This window comes from Gadus chalcogrammus, chromosome 23, assembly GCF_026213295.1.
Source record: "Gadus chalcogrammus isolate NIFS_2021 chromosome 23, NIFS_Gcha_1.0, whole genome shotgun sequence".
Classification (NCBI taxonomy): Eukaryota; Metazoa; Chordata; class Actinopteri; order Gadiformes; family Gadidae; genus Gadus; species Gadus chalcogrammus.
This window is the reverse complement of record NC_079434.1, coordinates 15,378,369-15,396,788: the sequence shown is the minus strand read 5'-3', so window position 1 is coordinate 15,396,788 and position 18,420 is coordinate 15,378,369. Positions and strand designations below refer to the sequence as shown.

Below are 18,420 nucleotides of genomic sequence, written 5' to 3'. Positions count from 1 at the left end.
ATCACCTCTTGGGACCACTCCGGGGGAAAACCTGCACTGTTTCCCAAAAGACCTGGGGCGGGGGGGGGGGGATTGAACGACAGAGAGAGATTGAGGGTAAAAGCAAGGGCAAAGGGGTGCGAGAGGGCAGCCTGTGGTGGACTGACCCGCTTATTCGTTCTCAGCTGGTATGAGCGCAGCGTTCAGTCGGACCACCGACGGGGTTAGGGCGATCGATTCCCACCCATGCTAAGAATGAACGTACACTCGTGTTATTCACTGTACTCACATTGAGCCTTTTTTTGAACAGAAGCGCTGAACAAATGCTATGTCTGTTATATATTACATGTACTGCAGTGGATCATTCTCTCTGACTTTACGAGGTTTGGTTATCCGTCAGGAACAGTGTAGTCTCGCAAAGCCAGACCGAACGACAGTGTATTGAGTGAAACGTCATCCAGAGTGCTGTTGGATGACAGGGTGAAACTAGTCTTTCTCTGACTCACTCTTACAAGAAGACCTTCTAAATGCTGAATGAGATGCCAGGAAGCGGCCGTCCGGGACTCTGTGTACAGCGGCACAGAGAAAACAAGCCTGCCACAGCTTTCTCTGGTGACCAAGGTCACCCCGAACAACACGATTACCTCCAAACCGAGTTAGGCTGCTAAAGTGAAGCTCGATGGCAGGTTATTAATTCTTAATATCAGCCTTGTTGCTTTCAGCACGCTTTAGTGGGAAAATAGTCTCAAGAATCCAACTTTTGATAAATTATTTAATAGCAGACGCGTTGAAATCCAGGGGAACAGACCCTTTACTTTCTCGCAATTTATATTTATTTAGACCAATCATGATGCTGGCAGCAGGTAATTGGCTCACCGCAAACGCAAACTTGGCCGGCAGTGGTTTACTTTAGTGGGTGGTTAGACAAACTAAAACATTTTGTCAGGACTCCCAACGTTTCGGAACGGGAAACAAGGCGGAACGCCACTGCGGCGTGTGGGCGGCGTTCCAAATCACAAACTTTTTATTTTCACCTGTAGTACACACTGCATACTGTGTGCAACAACACAGTAAGGTACTTTGTAAGGGTAGCTGCGGTACGAGTACCCACTGTTGCTGCCCTTAGAAAGTATGTACTGTTGCACACAGTATGCATACAATTGGGGACACGCAGGGGATTTCACTGCCCACCTGTAGTGGCGCCCATCGACCATCGCAGGCTCAATCGATGTGTCCCATCTTCTGCTGTGTGTGCAGAGGATTGCGGGGGAAAATTGACAAAAAAAAAAAGCATGCTGGCTTGCATGATTTGAGTTGCCACCGGATGTGCAACCACCGGACCTATCACAACATCCTGGTATCTTATGTTTAGATTTAGCAGACGCTTTTAACGTTTTTATTATTTTGAAGCGATTCTAGCACTGCACTGAATAGTATGGTAGTGTATGGGTACTGGAAGGCAGGGTGCGTGTGGGGGATGGCTGGTTTGGTCAGCCTCACCTGGCTGAGTTTTGGACTCTGGGGCTGGGTGAGGATGCACACCGCTGTTGCTCATTGAGTCATCAGTGTGCACAGGTTAAACCATCCGTCACCGCACACTCACTCCGCGAGAGAGCGAGAGATCTCCTGCATGGCCACACGAAGCACCAGCGTCGTGAATCATTATCTGCAAACCAAACAATAAACAGGCTTCCTACATCCCCGACCTGTTCCCTTTGTCAGGGGAAACCCAATAAAAGCCAAGGAGATTGAGTGTAGCAACCGACAGCTATACATCCACACCTTGCAGTTTTTAGTTTCCAAGTTCTGTGCTGTCTCCCCCCCCCAGAAGTTCTGCTGTATAGTAGGACGGCTGGTTCTGAGATCATTGGAGAAACATTGCAGGGCACAGTTGAATTTCATTACACTGGTTTATTTGCTGGTGTGGGGTAGTTGGTTTGAGAAAACCATTCATTGTTTCCATAGCAGCTCAGCACAGTAGCAGAAGCTAAAGCAATAAACTGTTATATTAATAGTCCTGATATCACTACTGTCCACAATGTGATAATGGAATATTAAAACACATGCATTTCATTTAAATTGAGATAGAAATGGGAAATGTATCATTGGCAATAAATGGACAATGTTATACCAAATACTGAGATGTAGTTTGCTGTTAGTTTGGGAGTGATGCATAAAAAAACCAAGTAAGAAGAAGAGACTGCTGATAACCTAAAAATATGATGTAATTCGATACCGGTAAGTAACAACTTACAACATTTTCTTTCGGCGGTGTTGGTAAAAGAGCCACAGATTGTGGCTCTTGGCTGTTCACCATCCAAACCGCCTGCAAAATCCACTTTCAGTCTACTACTCACATTGGGAAGGCGAGATTGGGCTGGCCTAAATGCCTTTCCCCCGAACAGAGAAAAGTGCGGGGGCCTCATCATCCACACTAAAAGCCTTTTTTAGCCCCGGCAGGGCCGAACCCGCACCCAAGGTCATTCCTTCCTCTCAACGTACGGCGCGAGCCGGCCTGGTGGAGAGATGTCCCTGGGCCAGTACACAACATACTCCCATACGAGAAAAATGTGTTTTTTATTAGTTGGACAACTTTAAGTAACGGCACTTCTTTTCATTCTCCCCCCACAGTTGCCAAGGTTACTGCTGGACCTAATTATTACATCCTTTTGTGTAAGGGTTGTCCTTGTGGGGGATAGAGGGGAAAGATGGGGATCCAAGCGCTCTATCCCCCAAACTCCTGCCCCCACCCCCTTAACCACCTCCTCCTCCTCCTCCTCCTCCTCCTCCTCCTCCTCCTCCTCCTCCTCCTCCTCCTCCGTCCCGGTCAGCCCATGATGTCATGCATGTAGTGTTCCTGCTCCCCCTCCTCCTCCTCCTCCTCCTCAGCCCCAGATGTCCTGCATGTAGTGTTTCTGCTCCCCCTCCTCCTCCTCCTCCTCCTCAGCCCCAGATGTCCTGCAGGTAGCGTTTCTCCTCCCTCAGTGCGGCCAGTGTCTTCATGGCGTCCAGCTGGTCCAGCTGAAGCTCCGCCCTGACCATCTCCATCAGCGTGTCGTTCACGTCCTTCGCCATGTTCCGTGCATCGCTGATGATGAAGAGCGGAGGTTATCGTGGGTGAGGACGTCTTATAGCACTCACTTACCTTTTTTAGGTCAGGAAGAGCCAACACCGTTTTTTTTTTTTCTTTTCTTGTTTTCTTTGAAGTGGTACATTGGATGTACCAATCTCTTTCAGGCCCAAAAAAACATTGGCTTTTCCTGATCTAAAAAGGTAAGTGAGTGCGGTAAATGCACCCCTTGAGAAAAGAACTGGTCAAAATGTTCGAACATCATCATTATCCAGAGAATCAGAAGGTCGCCTTCACCCTCCTCTGCACATCTATCATCATCAACTTCATCTTCCTCCTCCACATCTGTAACACTATCTTCGTTCACATCCACATCTTTAGAAATTAAATCATTCTCCTCCTCATCTTTTATCCTATCATGAACCTCCTCCTCCACACCTTTATCACAATAATCACCATCATCCTCCTCCAAACTTTGATCACAATCATCATCATCTTCATACTCCTCCTCCACCTTCATCACAATAATCACAATCATCATCATCATCCTCCTCCTCATCACAATCATCAACATCATCCTCTACTCCTTTATCACTTCACCCCCATCCTCCTTCACAGCTTTATCCCCATCCTACTCTTCATCTTTATCACCATCATCATCATCATCATCACTCTTCTCCACAGCTTTACCACCAACATCATCATCCTGCTCAACACCTTTATCACTATCGTCACCCTCCTCCTCCTCCTCCTCCTCCTCCTCCTCCATGGCTTTATCACCACCTACCTCCCCCGTATCTTTATCACCACCACAACCATCCCGTCCCCCCCCAGCGCTCTGGTGCGGCCGCGCTCACCCGCAGACGTAGAGACGGGCGTCGTGCCGCAGCAGGAGCCGGCGGACGGGCTGGCTGTGGAGCAGCAGGTTGTGTTGGACGTATCTGGGGCACGCCGGTGGCGGCTGCGAGACGGCGGGCACCGCCGCCTCCTCTCCCCCCCCGCCGCCGCCGCCGCCGCGGCATCTCTGGAGAAGCACAGCTTGAGATGCGTCAGAGTCCCGCTGGACACAAAGCCCTCCAGCTCCTCTCTGGGGAACCGAGGGGAAGGGAAACACAGCGAGATGAGCAGGGGAAGGGGTTCAGTGGTGAGGCGACAGCATCCACAACATGGACGGATTTTTTTGTTACAAGGGTGAACATGAGGGGGGGTTAAAGTGAGCGAACGTGGGGGGAGGTGGTTGCGTTAATTAACACCGGGGACGTCGGTCTTAAGTGGCGCTCACTTTCGTCTGGAGCGCTGCTTTGACGACGTCGTTACACATCAACACTCTGCACGCTCTACTCTCCTGGTGAGACGCGGTCTTTTGACGACGGAAGCATTCAGCTTTCCAGCGTGGTTCGTGGCGATGCCCCGCCGCGTGTTTAAAGGTACATAACCCCCCCCCCACTCGTTATCGCGTTTCCTTAGCGAAAACAAAAAAGGTGAGAAAAATCACGCCTCGGTAGAACATTACTCTAGGCAAGAAACAAAGAAAAATAGGGTCAAAGCAAACCGCTCTACCACCCACCGACGTTTCGTAATAAAACAGGACGGAGGGTGGCAAGGTATCACTTAAATACGAAAATACGAAATCAAACCAGGTTGAGTCACAGTAACATTTCTTCTTTTTTTTTCTGCTATTAATCCTTCCAGGCCTGTAACCTTTGGTGCCCAGCGGGGAACTGGCTGCCAACATGAACTCCCCGGTGGGTTTCTCGCCAGCGCTTTGCTTGCTGCGGATTCGGAAGTGGGGAGGATACGACCAAGGCGGATAGCGAGAGAGCAAAAGTTTGGGGAGCCTTAGTTAAAGAAGCAGCTGGGAACAGCTCGCTCACACACAGACACACACACACACACACACACACACACACACACACACACACACACACACACACACACACACACACACACACACACACACACACACACACACACACACACACACACACACACACACAGCTCAACGTGCCCACCTCCTCCTACGCACACCCTCCTCTCAGAGAGCAGACATACAGACAGACAGACAGACACACAACAAACACACAGCAAGGATTTGCCTTAGGAGTGTGTTTTGAAGCCATCCTCAGACTCGGGTTGGTTTTAGCAACGTTCGGAGGCCACAGTCTAAACACCGGGTTGCGTTTGTTCTCCAACAGGTCTTTATGTCGGGAGAGAGAAACACTGCACAAGAGAGAACCTGAAAATCTCAAGTTTTCGAGTCACCTCACGTTTCACTGCATGAAAAAAAAGGAACAGGAGATGAGTGTCGAACAAAGAGGATTAGGAGAGACGGAGCGACCTGAACCCCTAGCACGAGAGGTGTGGAGTGGGGTCGCGCCCGCCGATGCCAGCCTTCCCCGAGAGGCACACGGTCGTACTAATGGCTCGCTTTTACAAAAACCGTAACCGTATTGGAGGAGCTCTGGAAGGGGAGCCTGCCAGGTAGCCCGGTGATGTGTTTATACAGAGAACAGACCACGGCAATGTGGCTAGACTGCTAATGAAGGAGATCTCATGCCGTCTCATTTTTCCTGGCAGCCTGAAAATACAGTCCATGGAGCGAGGGAGGAAAAACTGGAAATAAATAAACCCTGCACAGGGGAGAGAGTCACAGAGAGGCTGAGAGACATGGAGACTATTTTTGAGGGGAGGGTAATATTTGAGCTAGCTTTCGACTACAGATGTTAAATACAGAGAGGGGGGGGGGGGGGGATGAATGGGGTTGATTTTAACTCGACACTTTTTTTACTTTTGGTTCGGAAACACAAGAGGGTTCATTACATCCTGTCTCACGAGTCCGTCGTGGCGACTGCACGCTATTTATAACCTGGTTGAAATTCAACGGCCCACTTATTCCCCACTGGTGACTTTTTTATTTTTAAGGATATGGATATGGGGACAATGAATAATGGCACACACACACACACACACACACACACACACACACACACACACACACACACACACACACACACACACACACACACACACACACACACACACACACACACACACACACACACACACACAGTCTTCCTGGATGGATCCAGTAACTGGAACGTCACACACAGCATGGGCACTACCATGTCTTTGGTCAACACTGGGTAGGGGGTTTGCGTTTCATGGGACAACATTTGGGTGGTGGTGGTGGGTGAGGCCCTAAAGAACAATTAACAGGAACCGTACGGAACTGTTGGGGTTGTTTTGGATTTAAAGGTTGCTCACTCAATGCCAATTCAGCTCACTCCCCTTCAGCATCTCAGTTTAATTCGAGGCTCGATTTGATTGCAGCAAATGTGGTGATTGGATTGGGGCGCTGCTCGCCGTGTGTCAAGCTTTTTCCTTCTTATTAATGCCAAATCACAATAATGGCATTTGATTGTGTTTCGTGCCCAACAATCAGGAATCTACTTTGCACTACCAAGGTCACGCAAGGCGTATTAACATCCAGCCATACAAATACAAAGTAGTTACTTGTTTGGAGGCAAAGCCGAATGGCTTATGCCCACATTGTCGATGCCCTGCGTGAATCAAAAGATGTCCCTGAGCATACTTGTCCCTGAGAATGTCCCTCCTCGCCATGGAAACACACAACACCACTCTGCCCAGAACATGCAGCAACGACGCCTGTGTTTGTACAAAGCCTGAACCAAGCAATCCTTCATTCTGAAAGTAAAGTCACATTTGTACACGTCTGTGTTGATAAATGAAGCAATGTGTAACAATTTGGAGGACGCATTGTTGCATCCACGGAGGGAAAAGTGCTGCGAGGCGTGGGGCATCGTTAAAAAGACAAGGTCTGGATGGAATCCCCATAATCACCACCAAACCCAATTTGTCACTACTTAACATCTTTACTCATGGAAACATAAGCGTGCCTTGCGCATTCGAGGCAGGAGAAGCACCATTTATTACTCATGTGGAAGCATCAATGCCTTGATAAGAAAACAGCACTCCTTCAGTAAGGTAAAGGCCAACCAACCCTGGAACCAGTGTGCCAGTGGTCCCGTTTTGGATTGTCCCATTTCAAATCAGGTTTCCACTTCAACCTTAATGTATGCATGTCGTTCATAAACGACATACATTGCAACAAATGAATCTGTCAAGAAAAAATATTGGAAAAACCCAATACATAAATTTTCATAGGAATGCTGTGGGAAAGTCAAAAATGTCCAGCATCGAACATATAAAAAATTAATAATAAAAAAAGGTATCCCAGCAGGATTCTCCCCCTGCAGTCTTTTCCCTGGCAGTCTGGGAGGAATTCCACTCCGCCAAACGCACATCGTTTGTTTTCGGCATTTCATCAAAAACGGAAAGAAAAGGGAAAAGACCAAAACTCTTTGGCCGCTTTACGAGGGCTGCCACAATGAATATATCCATAAAGAGACGGAGCATTACGGCTTTGTCAATCCCCCCCCCCCCCCCCCAAACACTCATCGGTATGTGTATGGCTGTGGCTCTATGCAAATTAGTGTGTGTCCCGAACAGCCCGTTAAAAACACCGCGGCCATCAATCTCACCTGAATAGGTAATCCCCGTCTTTGTGGCGGCAGCCGAAGAAGAGCCAGGTCTCGCCGAACGCCACGTCGGGGCTGTCTCGCCTCTCAATTTCCCTGGGAAAAAGACACGTAGAACTATAACGAACAATGGGTTCCAGGGGATAATCAATGCAGACAGAGGGGCTGCAGAGAGTAAACGGCAGCAGCGCTGCCATTAATTGTCTGTAATAAGAATGAAGGGAACGCTGGCAATTAGCGGATGAATCATCTCAGTGTGTGTGTGTGTGGGGCGATGAGGACATTAACACCAAGTCGTTAACTCGTACCCAAACAACAACAACACGGGAGGCCGTCCCCAGCCAGCGGCTTGAGGGAGGTGGCACTTGGGAGGCCAGTCCACAGTGTGTGCGTGCGTATGTGTGTACATGTGTGTTTGTGTGTGTGCACGTGTATGTGCACGTGTGAAGCCGCACACGTGAAAAAAAAAGAAAAAAGAAAGGACGACTCAAATGTCGCATGGACACGTGAATCCTCCCGTTTGTGTGCGAGGGCGCGTGTGTGAATTTGGCAGCTCTCCCAGAGTCCTTTGCAGCAAGTAATGCCGGCGCGATGACACAGTGGAGCCGCGGCGCTTTTTATGAAGCAATCAGTCACATGACCCTTTAATGGTGGGACGGCTTTATCTGATACCCCCATCTGGGTGGGAGGGGGGGGAGTTGATGGGATGAAAGGGGGAGGAGAGACGAGGGCGCTCGCGGGAAAGATCTGCCTCCCCGGAGAGACATGGAGATTAGGCTTCTTATGTCGGGCTGCTGCATCTCCAGGAAAGGCTACGGCGCCCTCCTGGGGGGGGGGGGGGGGGGGGGGGGGCGTTCACCGGGATATAGAGCACCACTTTGTTTGCCTTTTTACTTCCACAGCGCTTTCTTTGCGCTCGTAAAAACACCCAAACGGATATTGTTTAGGATGAAGCTGTATGCACCCCAACCTTCACTCCTCCACCCATTAAGACCGCGCGGTAAATACAACAAACACCGCTGATCCACTGGGAGGGAGAGATACCAAAGAGCGAAGAGTAGATGAGACTAAATTGTTCTATTAGTAGGAATGTTAAGGCAGAGGAAGTTTGTTATTCAGCTACGGAGGGGGAAAGGTGAGAAGAGGGTGGGAGGGGGAACGAGAGGAATGGGGGGGGCAGAGCTCCCTCCAGTCCAGACCCCTCCAACCATTAGCATCAGGGAAGAGTTGCCTCTGATCTACAAACAGCCTGGAGTAAACTCATTTCGGTTAGGCACCTCTGCCCCATCAGCCCCCTACCCCCCCCCCCCCCCCCCCCCCCCCCCCCCCCCCCCCCCCCCCCCCCCCCCCCCCTCTCTCTCTACCCGACTCCCTCTCTTCAACTCTCTCGCCTGCCCTGGAGGGATCAATACCAATATGAAAAACCTGGATCCCATTCTGAGCAGACCACTCTGGCCGCCCTCCCTGCATACAAATCAGATCGCGATGCATACCTACGGTGGAAATACAAAACACACACACACAGACACACACACATATATAAATTAGAATGTGGCACCGACGCCAGGGGAAGAGCAGAATGTGCGGTGGAACTCTATTGGGTGTCCCGGGGGGCGTTTGCCTCTCAGCGGCGTTCAGATGAGCGCCGGGTGGTAGGGGAAGGGAGAGCGGGAAGCACGCTGGGCCCCGAGGACCAGGCAAACACAGTGATTATCGCACGTGATCTCGCGTCCACCATCAGTGGCATGAATGACGTTGGCAGCTCAGCGGGAAGAAGATTCACTCTTCCAAGGCACAGCGGAAGAAGAAACTAAACCGAAGACAAACAAAAACAACGCAAGTTGCTAAACAACGCTACTCCGGGCTTAATCAGCGGCTTGTGTTGCCACAAAATGATTACTCCCATTTACAAGCTTTCTCCTCTACCCTCCTGCATGTTGAATTTAAATCACATTCAGCCGAATACAGGAGCAGCAACACAGGCTATAATTGTAATCAGCTGTCTGGTTGGAATGATAAATGGAGACCTGGTGTTTGTTTATGCTCGTTCACACTGCGATATTGAATGTGCTAAGCCCTTCGCCTGAGCTGACTTAAACAATGTTACGCGAGAGACAAGTTTCTTTGGAAGCTTGTTAGTGAGGCAGTGCGACGCAACTTTTTTTTTATCCGTTCCCAGATTTCTAATGTGCTAAGCCCTTCGCCTGAGCTGACTTAAACAATGTTACGCGAGAGACAAGTTTCTTTGGAAGCTTGTTAGTGAGGCAGTGCGACGCAACTTTTTTTTTATCTGTTCCCAGATTTCTACATCTGGACCTTTAGGAAATTATTTTCCGCACGTTCCATTCCTCAGCCTCGATAGAGGCTAGACCAAAGTAATCGATGCCAGACGCTCCCAGAGTGCACTAAAAGCATCACAGGTGCCACCAAGGGTGGCTTTGATCACATGCCAGGCCTCCTATTGCACCTGATGCCGGCGGTACGACAGAGTTTTGAAAGCAGCGGCATCGATTAGCAAAGGAAGGTGGTGAAGGCCACGCTACGGGTTTATAGAGGACAGGATCGAAGCCGTGCCGCGTGTTGTTGTCATGCCGACCGGCCTTGAGGCGCGTGTACAGCATCCCGCTGACAAGATGGCGATTGTTATCTCTTATCGCGCAGCGGAATCTGAGGCTTTGTTTGGAAGCTCAAGTTCTCTCAGGTTCTGTTTGCATGCTGGTCCCCCAGAGACAGGTCCTCATTGACAGCCGTCGCTACGATACTCAGCTGGCCGACAGACAGACAGACAGACAGACAGACAGACAGACAGACAGACAGACAGACAGACAGACAGACAGACAGACAGACAGACAGACAGACAGACAGACAGACAGACAGACAGACAGACAGACAGACAGACAGACAGACAGACAGACAGACAGACAGACAGAGACAGAGACAGACAGCGACAGACAGCGACAGACAGCGACAGACAGACAGCGACAGAGACAGACAGACAGACAGACAGCGACAGACAGACAGCGACAGACAGACAGCGACAGACAGCGACAGACAGACAGACAGACAGACAGCGACAGACAGACAGCGACAGACAGACAGACAGCGACAGACAGAGAGACAGACAGAGAGAGAGATAGAGACATAGCGGGTGGGCCCATATAGCAAAGCGTTGAACCCTTGTTACATTGCCTGCATGTGCATATTCAAGCGTGATGCACATCTCTCCATCAGGCCTACCTGTTGTTCAGCATGCGCCAACTTTGTAGCAGCTTGCATTTTATGACCAAGAAATTGTTGATTTCTTGCCCGTACAATACCTTCTGTTAGACGGCAATAATGATCGACAGCTGCAAGCATTAAATGCCACATGTCATTTGGTTTATTTAAACGCAACAACTCATCTTTATGTTTGTACCCAACTGAAAAACATCCCTCCCCTCCCTTCAGGCATTGCCCATACTCTTTCATATATGCAGTCGCTGTCACAGGATAAATCTCGTACCGGGATTGGTGGCGTGATGTTGGGGCCCTGCAATCGGCCTTTACGAGTTTCATTATTTGTTATTGTTGAGCCTGTCATTTAGAGGAGTACTGGAATTATGTTTGTGTCGTGATGCAAAGCCTATTTACCTCTGACTCATTTGTTCTGTTCCTGACCTTTCAGGAACAGAACACCTGTGAGTTAAACCACACCTTTGTTCATACGTATTCAAATGCCACAGGTTCCCTGTGTTGCACCACTGAAGTTGTCATTGTGAATCACATCAATCAATGTAGATTACGAGCAAACTGAATCAAACCGTTTCATCACGACCAAAGTCAACAGCACGTCTATCACAAGCCGTCCGTCAAGTCGGATCGTCTTATTGCTGCGCCATGGCTTCTTCAAGAGACTTCTACTAGAGAGGACCAAACCATAAAATACAATTCAATGAAAATATCATTATGTGATTACAGGCGTGTCGGACGATGTTTCAGTACACAATATGTTTGTTTATCGCAGTCTGTGCATGTATGTGTAAATGTGCATGGGTGACCACCTGTGTATGTACTGTATGTACACAATATGTTATTAGATTTAACCCAAGATACTTTATGTGTCCAAGGCAAACCTCCTTTGGAAAAACAAAGTCTATCTTATTTTATTCAACGCCACCACAATATCATCATTCAACAATGGATCCCTCAGACTACAACCCACCGGTACACTTTCCTCAGGTTATCCTCACCTCAAAGCTCTGCTGTAGCTGCTGAGCCCAGCATCACCACCGACAGAAGGGGTAGGAGGGAGGCCTGCATTATGCAGGTCACCAACCAATTGACGGAGCTCCACATTGACACAGAGGGCCCTATTTTAACGGTCTGAAATGCAAGTGAGAAGCGCCAAGTGCAAGTAGCTTTGTGGGCGGTTCTATGGCGATGTCACTAGTTTACCGGCGTGAAAAATTACACTTGGGCCTGGCGCAAATCTAAAAAGGGTTGGTCTGAAGTAGCCTAATTACCCGTAGGTGTGGTTTGGGCGTAACGTGCAATAAACCAATGAGAGTGCAAGCTCCCATCCCCTTTAAGAGCCATGAGCGCATTTGAATCTGACATGTTGATATTTTGACAGCGCGTCTGCGGTCTCCGATGAGACAGATGCACATGAATTTCAAACTTCTAATGGCTCAGTTTATGGCCAAATAATATGGCCTAATTCACACATGGAATAAGGTTTTCTTCCACAAGTGAGTCCTATTTAATGTGGGTCTATTTAATGCTATTCAATGATACACGCAATTCATTATAAACATTGTTTCTTATCAGTATGTTTGCATTGTCGTTATTGACTTGTGTTCCTAATGCATGTGTCCCCCCGTTAATATACATTGCCATGGACGTATTGTGCGTTACGTTTTTAGTTTGCGTGTGTTTGAACAGATGGACGCGCGCGTGTGTGTGTGTGTGTTACACATACACACACGCGCGCCCACATTGATTCATTCTTTTTAACACACACTCACTCGCGGTAAAACAATATTTTCTCACAATCAAATACTCATCAATCCTAAAAGTTATGGGCATGTACACGATGTCTGTCAAGAAAATATGTGTTTGCTGTACGGTGTTTGCAGATGCATTGATTTAAACGTACAACTTATTACCGCTGTATCAGCTGTTATTTCCCAAATAATTTACAAAGAATGTGTGGCTAGGTAGATGAGAGAAGCAAAGTGTATGCGCGAGGTGCACAAGCAACATTATGCATGCGCCCTTAAAATAGCACCTGAACAACGCGCCACTGACTTTAAACCAAGTATTTCCTGGTTTGTGGCGCAAGTGGTTTCTGAAACGTCAAAATAGCACCAGGGAACGTTTGCGCAAGAAACACGCCTCCTCCTTTCACCGAGCCGCCCCTTGGGGCGCAAGATCATTCCCTAATTTACCGACGCGTGGCGCATGAGGGAAAAGAACGCTCTTCGCCAGTTGCAAACTAGCAACGACACATGCGCCAGCGATTAAGTCAATTGCACCAGATGCAAGATAGGGCCCAGAGAGTGTTAAAGGAAATACCTCTTCAACTAGATATTCTGCTCAACTACCTCCCTCCCTCCAGTGCATTCCACCGCCCATATCCACCGACCGTTACTTCAATCTCCCCATCATCCCTCGTGCTAACCAACAAGGCAGAGCACCTGCATTGCTGTGGGCATCCAGTACCGTGTGTCTGAACCTCTCAGAGTCAAAGCTGCCCCCCCCCCCCCACCCCCGCCAGCTCAGCCTGCCAGACCGGCTTCACCATGGGAGCCGCCTGCACACTGCACCAGATGCACTCGCCTACAGTCAAGCTCCGGAAGACAGCCACCACTCCCACCACTCCTCCTCTGCTCGACAGACACCAGCATCACGCCAGCTGCACTCTGCTCAGCTCCTGCCGTTATTCCCTCCTGACCAGGCCACAGCCACTTCTAGCCCAAGCTGCGAGCCGCAGTCCTGCCCTTCGGCCATCTTGGCCACAGCCAGCTCTCCCTCTTGCCCGGTTTAACCACCAAGTAACCGCGACAGCCTCCATTTCTGCTCCCCAAGAGGGGTTTGCTAGCAAAGCAACAACCAGCCAGTGCAGTGTCTCCTGCTTGCCAGCAAATCTATTCTATGATCCTGCACCAGCTTTCCCCCCCAGTCTGCTCCTTGCTACCCTCAGGTCGGACCAGCAAATCGTACAATGACCCTATCATTCGCAGAATCATGGAATTGCCTTTTGACATCGGCCTACAGTATTCCTAACATAACGCCTTCAGCTCCAGGAGGAAGATGAGGACGATGCTTAAGACAGGACTTTACAGTCTTCTTGGCCCACATGGGGATTTACCTGAGGACTTCAAATACCAGTTATTGTTTGATCACCTTAGGCCAGGCCTATTCAACTGGCGGCATGCAGATGATTTATTAGAACAATCAGAATACATTTTCCCCTTGCTGGGTTCTAAGCATGATGGAGAGCCTGTTAAATGTCTTCCAATAGGAAAGTGTTTTATCTGCTTTATCCCTCCCCTACGACCTACGTCTCTGTGCGGGCGCCAACAAGTGTCTCTGCTTTTGCTACACGTTTGAGGACTTAAATCTTGTTATCCACATTGAGAAGGTGCAAGGGCAGGCGGTGTGGAGGCATGGAATCGACTGTAAAATATATGTTTTTGTAAATTGGGTCCAAAGACCAAACGTTTGATCTGCAACGAGGCAATCGCAGCAACACAATAATACAATCTGAGGAGTGCAGCATCACTCAACTTCAAGGGAACTTATCCAAAGGGCTCGGATACTCTTTGAATCAAAGTGCAGAGGCTCACTCATAATTATCAACAGAGGGTACAGGTTGTGTACGCAACAAGAGAGGAGTATCATAGCCTCACTCCATGCTGCATGGATTCTGGGTAAGAAAAATATAACTTTTGTCCCATTCTTAAACAGTGAAAGACTGCAAGCCAGATGTCCTCGAAGATGCGGTGACTGATTAAGTGAACAACATAAATTTCTCTTAGAAATACAAATGTCTTATCACCTGATCACCTACTGAATTGATTTATGGGTGATGCCATTTATTTTTATTTATTTATTTTTAAAATACATTTACAATACATTAAGAACACAGGTCTATCTAGAACTCAACATTTTATTCACAGTTATTTATGGTAACATTTAATTCCTAAAATGCAATAAATATTTTTTTCCGGCCCCTCTTAGATTTCAATAATATGGCCCCTTTTAAAAAAGCAGTTGAATAACCCTGCCCCAGGCTTCGTACTGCTTATCACTTAGCCAAGGGGCACACATTACACATTAGTGTAATGTAATGATTTAGCCCTTGGCTAATTTCTTCTGTTTCTGACCTTCCAGGAACCACACATACACAGACCTGTTCACACCTGCACACACCTGTGCTTACACACACACACACACACACACACACACACACACACACACACACACACACACACACACACACACACACACACACACACACACACACACACACACACACACACACACACACACACACACACACACAAATGTCCCACCAACCATCTGATGCACTACTGAAGATTTCCCATGTCATTGGGAATTAAATAAATAATTGTAGAAGTGGAAATAAACTGAATCTGCATAATTTCTCTGACCGGAAATTAGGCCCGTTTCATCGTGACCAGGGTGTCATACATAGCACGTCTATTCCAGTTACTAAATAAATAGTTGGCTTTGTTCAACATGGCATCTTCCTCTCTACTAGTATTTATTTTTTATTTTTGAATAAAGCCAAAAAATTGTATTCAATGTTATTTCACCGCCAAGGACATGCATAATTACTGGCCTCTGTTAAGAAAAAAGTTACACTTGGCTAGGTTTGGAATATTTTATCCATGCTAAAATGAGAAAAATCCGAAAAACTTTTAATGAGAAAAGTCAGTCTATCAGATTTGGACAGTAATATATGGGTACCGGTGTGATGACCAAGAGCTGTACCGGTATCTGTCCGCGCCACTCCCACGTCCACCCAGGTACGGGTGTCCCTGTGGCACGTCTTTGATCTCTGCCGCTGATTGCGGCAGATAGGCACTCTAGCAGCATGACCGGGTCACTTCCTGATCGTGTCAGCGGTGGCATAGGATATTGCCCGGAAGCCACGGTTCCAAGCGCTCCGTTCTGACCCGGAGATGACCCGACAGCTCCTTCTGGTAAGTGAGTAAGTGAGTGGAGAGCTTTCCGAAGACGTGCAATTCCCCTCTGGCGTCACGGTCGTCACCAGGAAGCCGTGATCGCTCTCTCAATGACACGGGCAACGAGTGTCAAGAGCTTCTCAACGGGGGTCACGGGAATTTACTTTTAGAAGCTAAGAGGATTTTTTTGGGGTCTCCAAACTCACTCACTCAGAGAGAAAAAAGTGGTCGAGCTACCTGACCTCATGTGATCCTGGCCGGTATCAGTCTCCCACGCGGTGTGTGGTTAAGATGTAAACCGTCGTACAGGTTTAAGATGTACACGTTTTTATCAAACAAAGTAATCCAATGTACTTGAACACATATCTAGTCATCCAACATTCCACGTCTCAGTCAGATGAGGCCACGACCTGGTCCAATAGGAGGAGGGTTGGGGGGGGGTCGCGGCCCACAGTCGATACGCCCGCTCAAACTCCTCCACAACTGCTGGTAATGATTTACATTAACCGCTTGCCTCGTCGCCCGCTGAAGTCTTTACGTTTGAATCAATATTCATCTGTGCTCGAGTTTGACCCCGCGCTCCGACCACTGCGCTCTGAAGCCCCGACACGGGAATTGATGGAGGGGGTGATCCCGGGTTTATTCCCATAGAGGAGACGCGGAGCTTCTGAAACGATCCCTGATGTGATGGCAGCCGCGCCGGGCAGATAAACCGGTGGAACCTACTTGACCTAGACGTGCCGTTATGCAAGACCGTCTGTGAGGGAAGAAGGCTTAAGTACAACAAGCTGCACTCAAGGGCCCCGCTTCAGTGTTTGGATGTTCAAGTTGTCATCCAATGATATTGGATTTCACGCTGGAATAATTCTCTTTGGCTCTGGTGCTGGTGCTTGCTTACCGTCCGCCTTCGCGCGGTGAACTTTTCAACGCCTGCTTTCAGCTGAAAATGTTGTCCACTGCGTCGCTACATTATAAAGAATACAGCACCTGCCAGATCGGCAGCCAACTATCGTATCCTTTTGTTAATTAAGTGGACAACTTTTCATGTATTTAATGTGGAACTAAAATAAGCCCACACAAAAAAAAGTCAGAAATTAACAAACATAACAACCCTCACCACAGGAATGGTACCGTGCAACTACTGCTATCTTCTGGGACCGCATTATTTTTGTCTGAATTAGCGATTTTATCTGATGGTTTTGTTAATTTGCACATTGCCCATGTGCTTATGTGTGCTGCCGTTTCGCCTTTATTTCCACTGGGGGATAAATAAAAAACCTATTTCCATCGATCGGGTGTGGAGTGTGGAGTGTGTAGTGTGGAGAGTGTGGTGTGGGGGTATGAGTTGGGGTACCTTTGCTGCAGGAAGCCGAGGAAGGGGGCCAACCCTGTCCCCGGTCCCACCATGATCAGGGGCGCGGTGGGGTCCGTGGGGGCGTGGAAGGTCCCGCTCGGTCGCATTCTCACGTGGATCTACGGTCGGAGATCATTGGAGAGCGTTTAGACTAATGAGACCCATTACCGTGATCATCCAGAATCCATACTATTCCATTAATGCAAAAGCCTTTACTAATGGCTTACCTGACCAGCACTGATGGCAAACCTAGAGCCAGAACGCTTGGTTCACACTGCTGTTTATTATTCAACCATGCAAAACAACAGCTTAGATTTCCCTTTGGAATGATGTGCGAGAAGGAAATCTTGAGGTTTTTTCTTCATAAAGAAAGTAAAGAAGCTGAAATGAAGGCAAAGACAAAAGCGATGGCATTTTCCTTATTCTAATGCCATTGGCCTAGGCATTTCAGTACACGTTTTCTTTTTTTTTTGGTTCACTAGAAATACCACTGAACACACAATGTCTGGCATTCTCCAGACATAATTCACCAGAGGGCCTCTTAAGAATGTCATTAATGGAAGACAATACGAACTAAAAACTGCATGCGTCTGTATTTTTCTGACCTGGTCGAGAGACTACAGCGTTGGCTGAAGAGTAGGTGGGAGAGAGCGAGCACGGAGAAAACAACAATGTCCAGAATCTGCAAGCCTAAAGCAACGAAGCGTCTGGTTTTAGATTGCATGGGGCCTTAAGCCAAAAGCACCGCTGACGTAACAGCCTCTCTGGGCCCTCTGCATCCACCCAATCTGCCCACATGGAAATAAGGTCCCGGGCCAGTGGTCCGGCACGCATCGAATGCCCGATGAGCACTCTCAGTCCTACGCGCTTCTGCCTCTGTCGTTTCACTTCTTACCTGTGGCAGCTGGGCTTGGCCACATGATGACTCGTCGGTCCCGGGACGCACCAGGACGGGGGCGACCAGGTCCGCCAGCCAGCCGCTGCACAGACCCCGCCGGCCCTTGGGTCGCCCGGGGCATGCTGGGAGCTCCACCACGGTGAAGATGAAACGCAGCCTCCCGGGGTGTCTGAGAGTGGAGCTAAATCAGAGAGAGAAGGATGTCCCCAGGTGTGTGTTATGGGTGACAGCCATGTATATATATATATATAAAGCACAAAAATAGAGGATGAAATGAAGAGGTCAATTCGGAAAACAACCTCCCGAAGGCTTCTGTAAAAAGTTTAAAAGAAATCACACACACACATGCACGTGACATCCCCCCCTAG

At 48.5% G+C, this 18,420-nt stretch overlaps 1 protein-coding gene across 3 annotated transcripts in view; it reads right to left on the bottom strand.

The window, feature by feature from the left end:
• Nucleotides 1-18,420, bottom strand: part of mtrr (5-methyltetrahydrofolate-homocysteine methyltransferase reductase) — a 46,707-nt gene that overhangs the window by 18,012 nt on the left and 10,275 nt on the right. The window contains exons 11-16 of one of the 3 annotated variants that reach the window (XM_056584030.1): nt 18,050-18,233; nt 17,155-17,273; nt 7,612-7,704; nt 4,029-4,136; nt 3,907-3,990; nt 2,895-3,067 (exon numbers count right to left, since the gene is read on the bottom strand). In XM_056584030.1, coding sequence (XP_056440005.1) covers nt 2,923-3,067; nt 3,907-3,990; nt 4,029-4,136; nt 7,612-7,704; nt 17,155-17,273; nt 18,050-18,233 — 733 coding nt within the window. In that variant the 3' untranslated portion in view covers nt 2,895-2,922. Of the gene's footprint in view, nt 1-2,894; nt 3,068-3,906; nt 4,137-7,611; nt 7,705-17,154; nt 17,274-18,049; nt 18,234-18,420 lie in introns of those variants that run through there. The other 2 variants (XM_056584028.1, XM_056584029.1) reach the window with 2 other exon arrangements.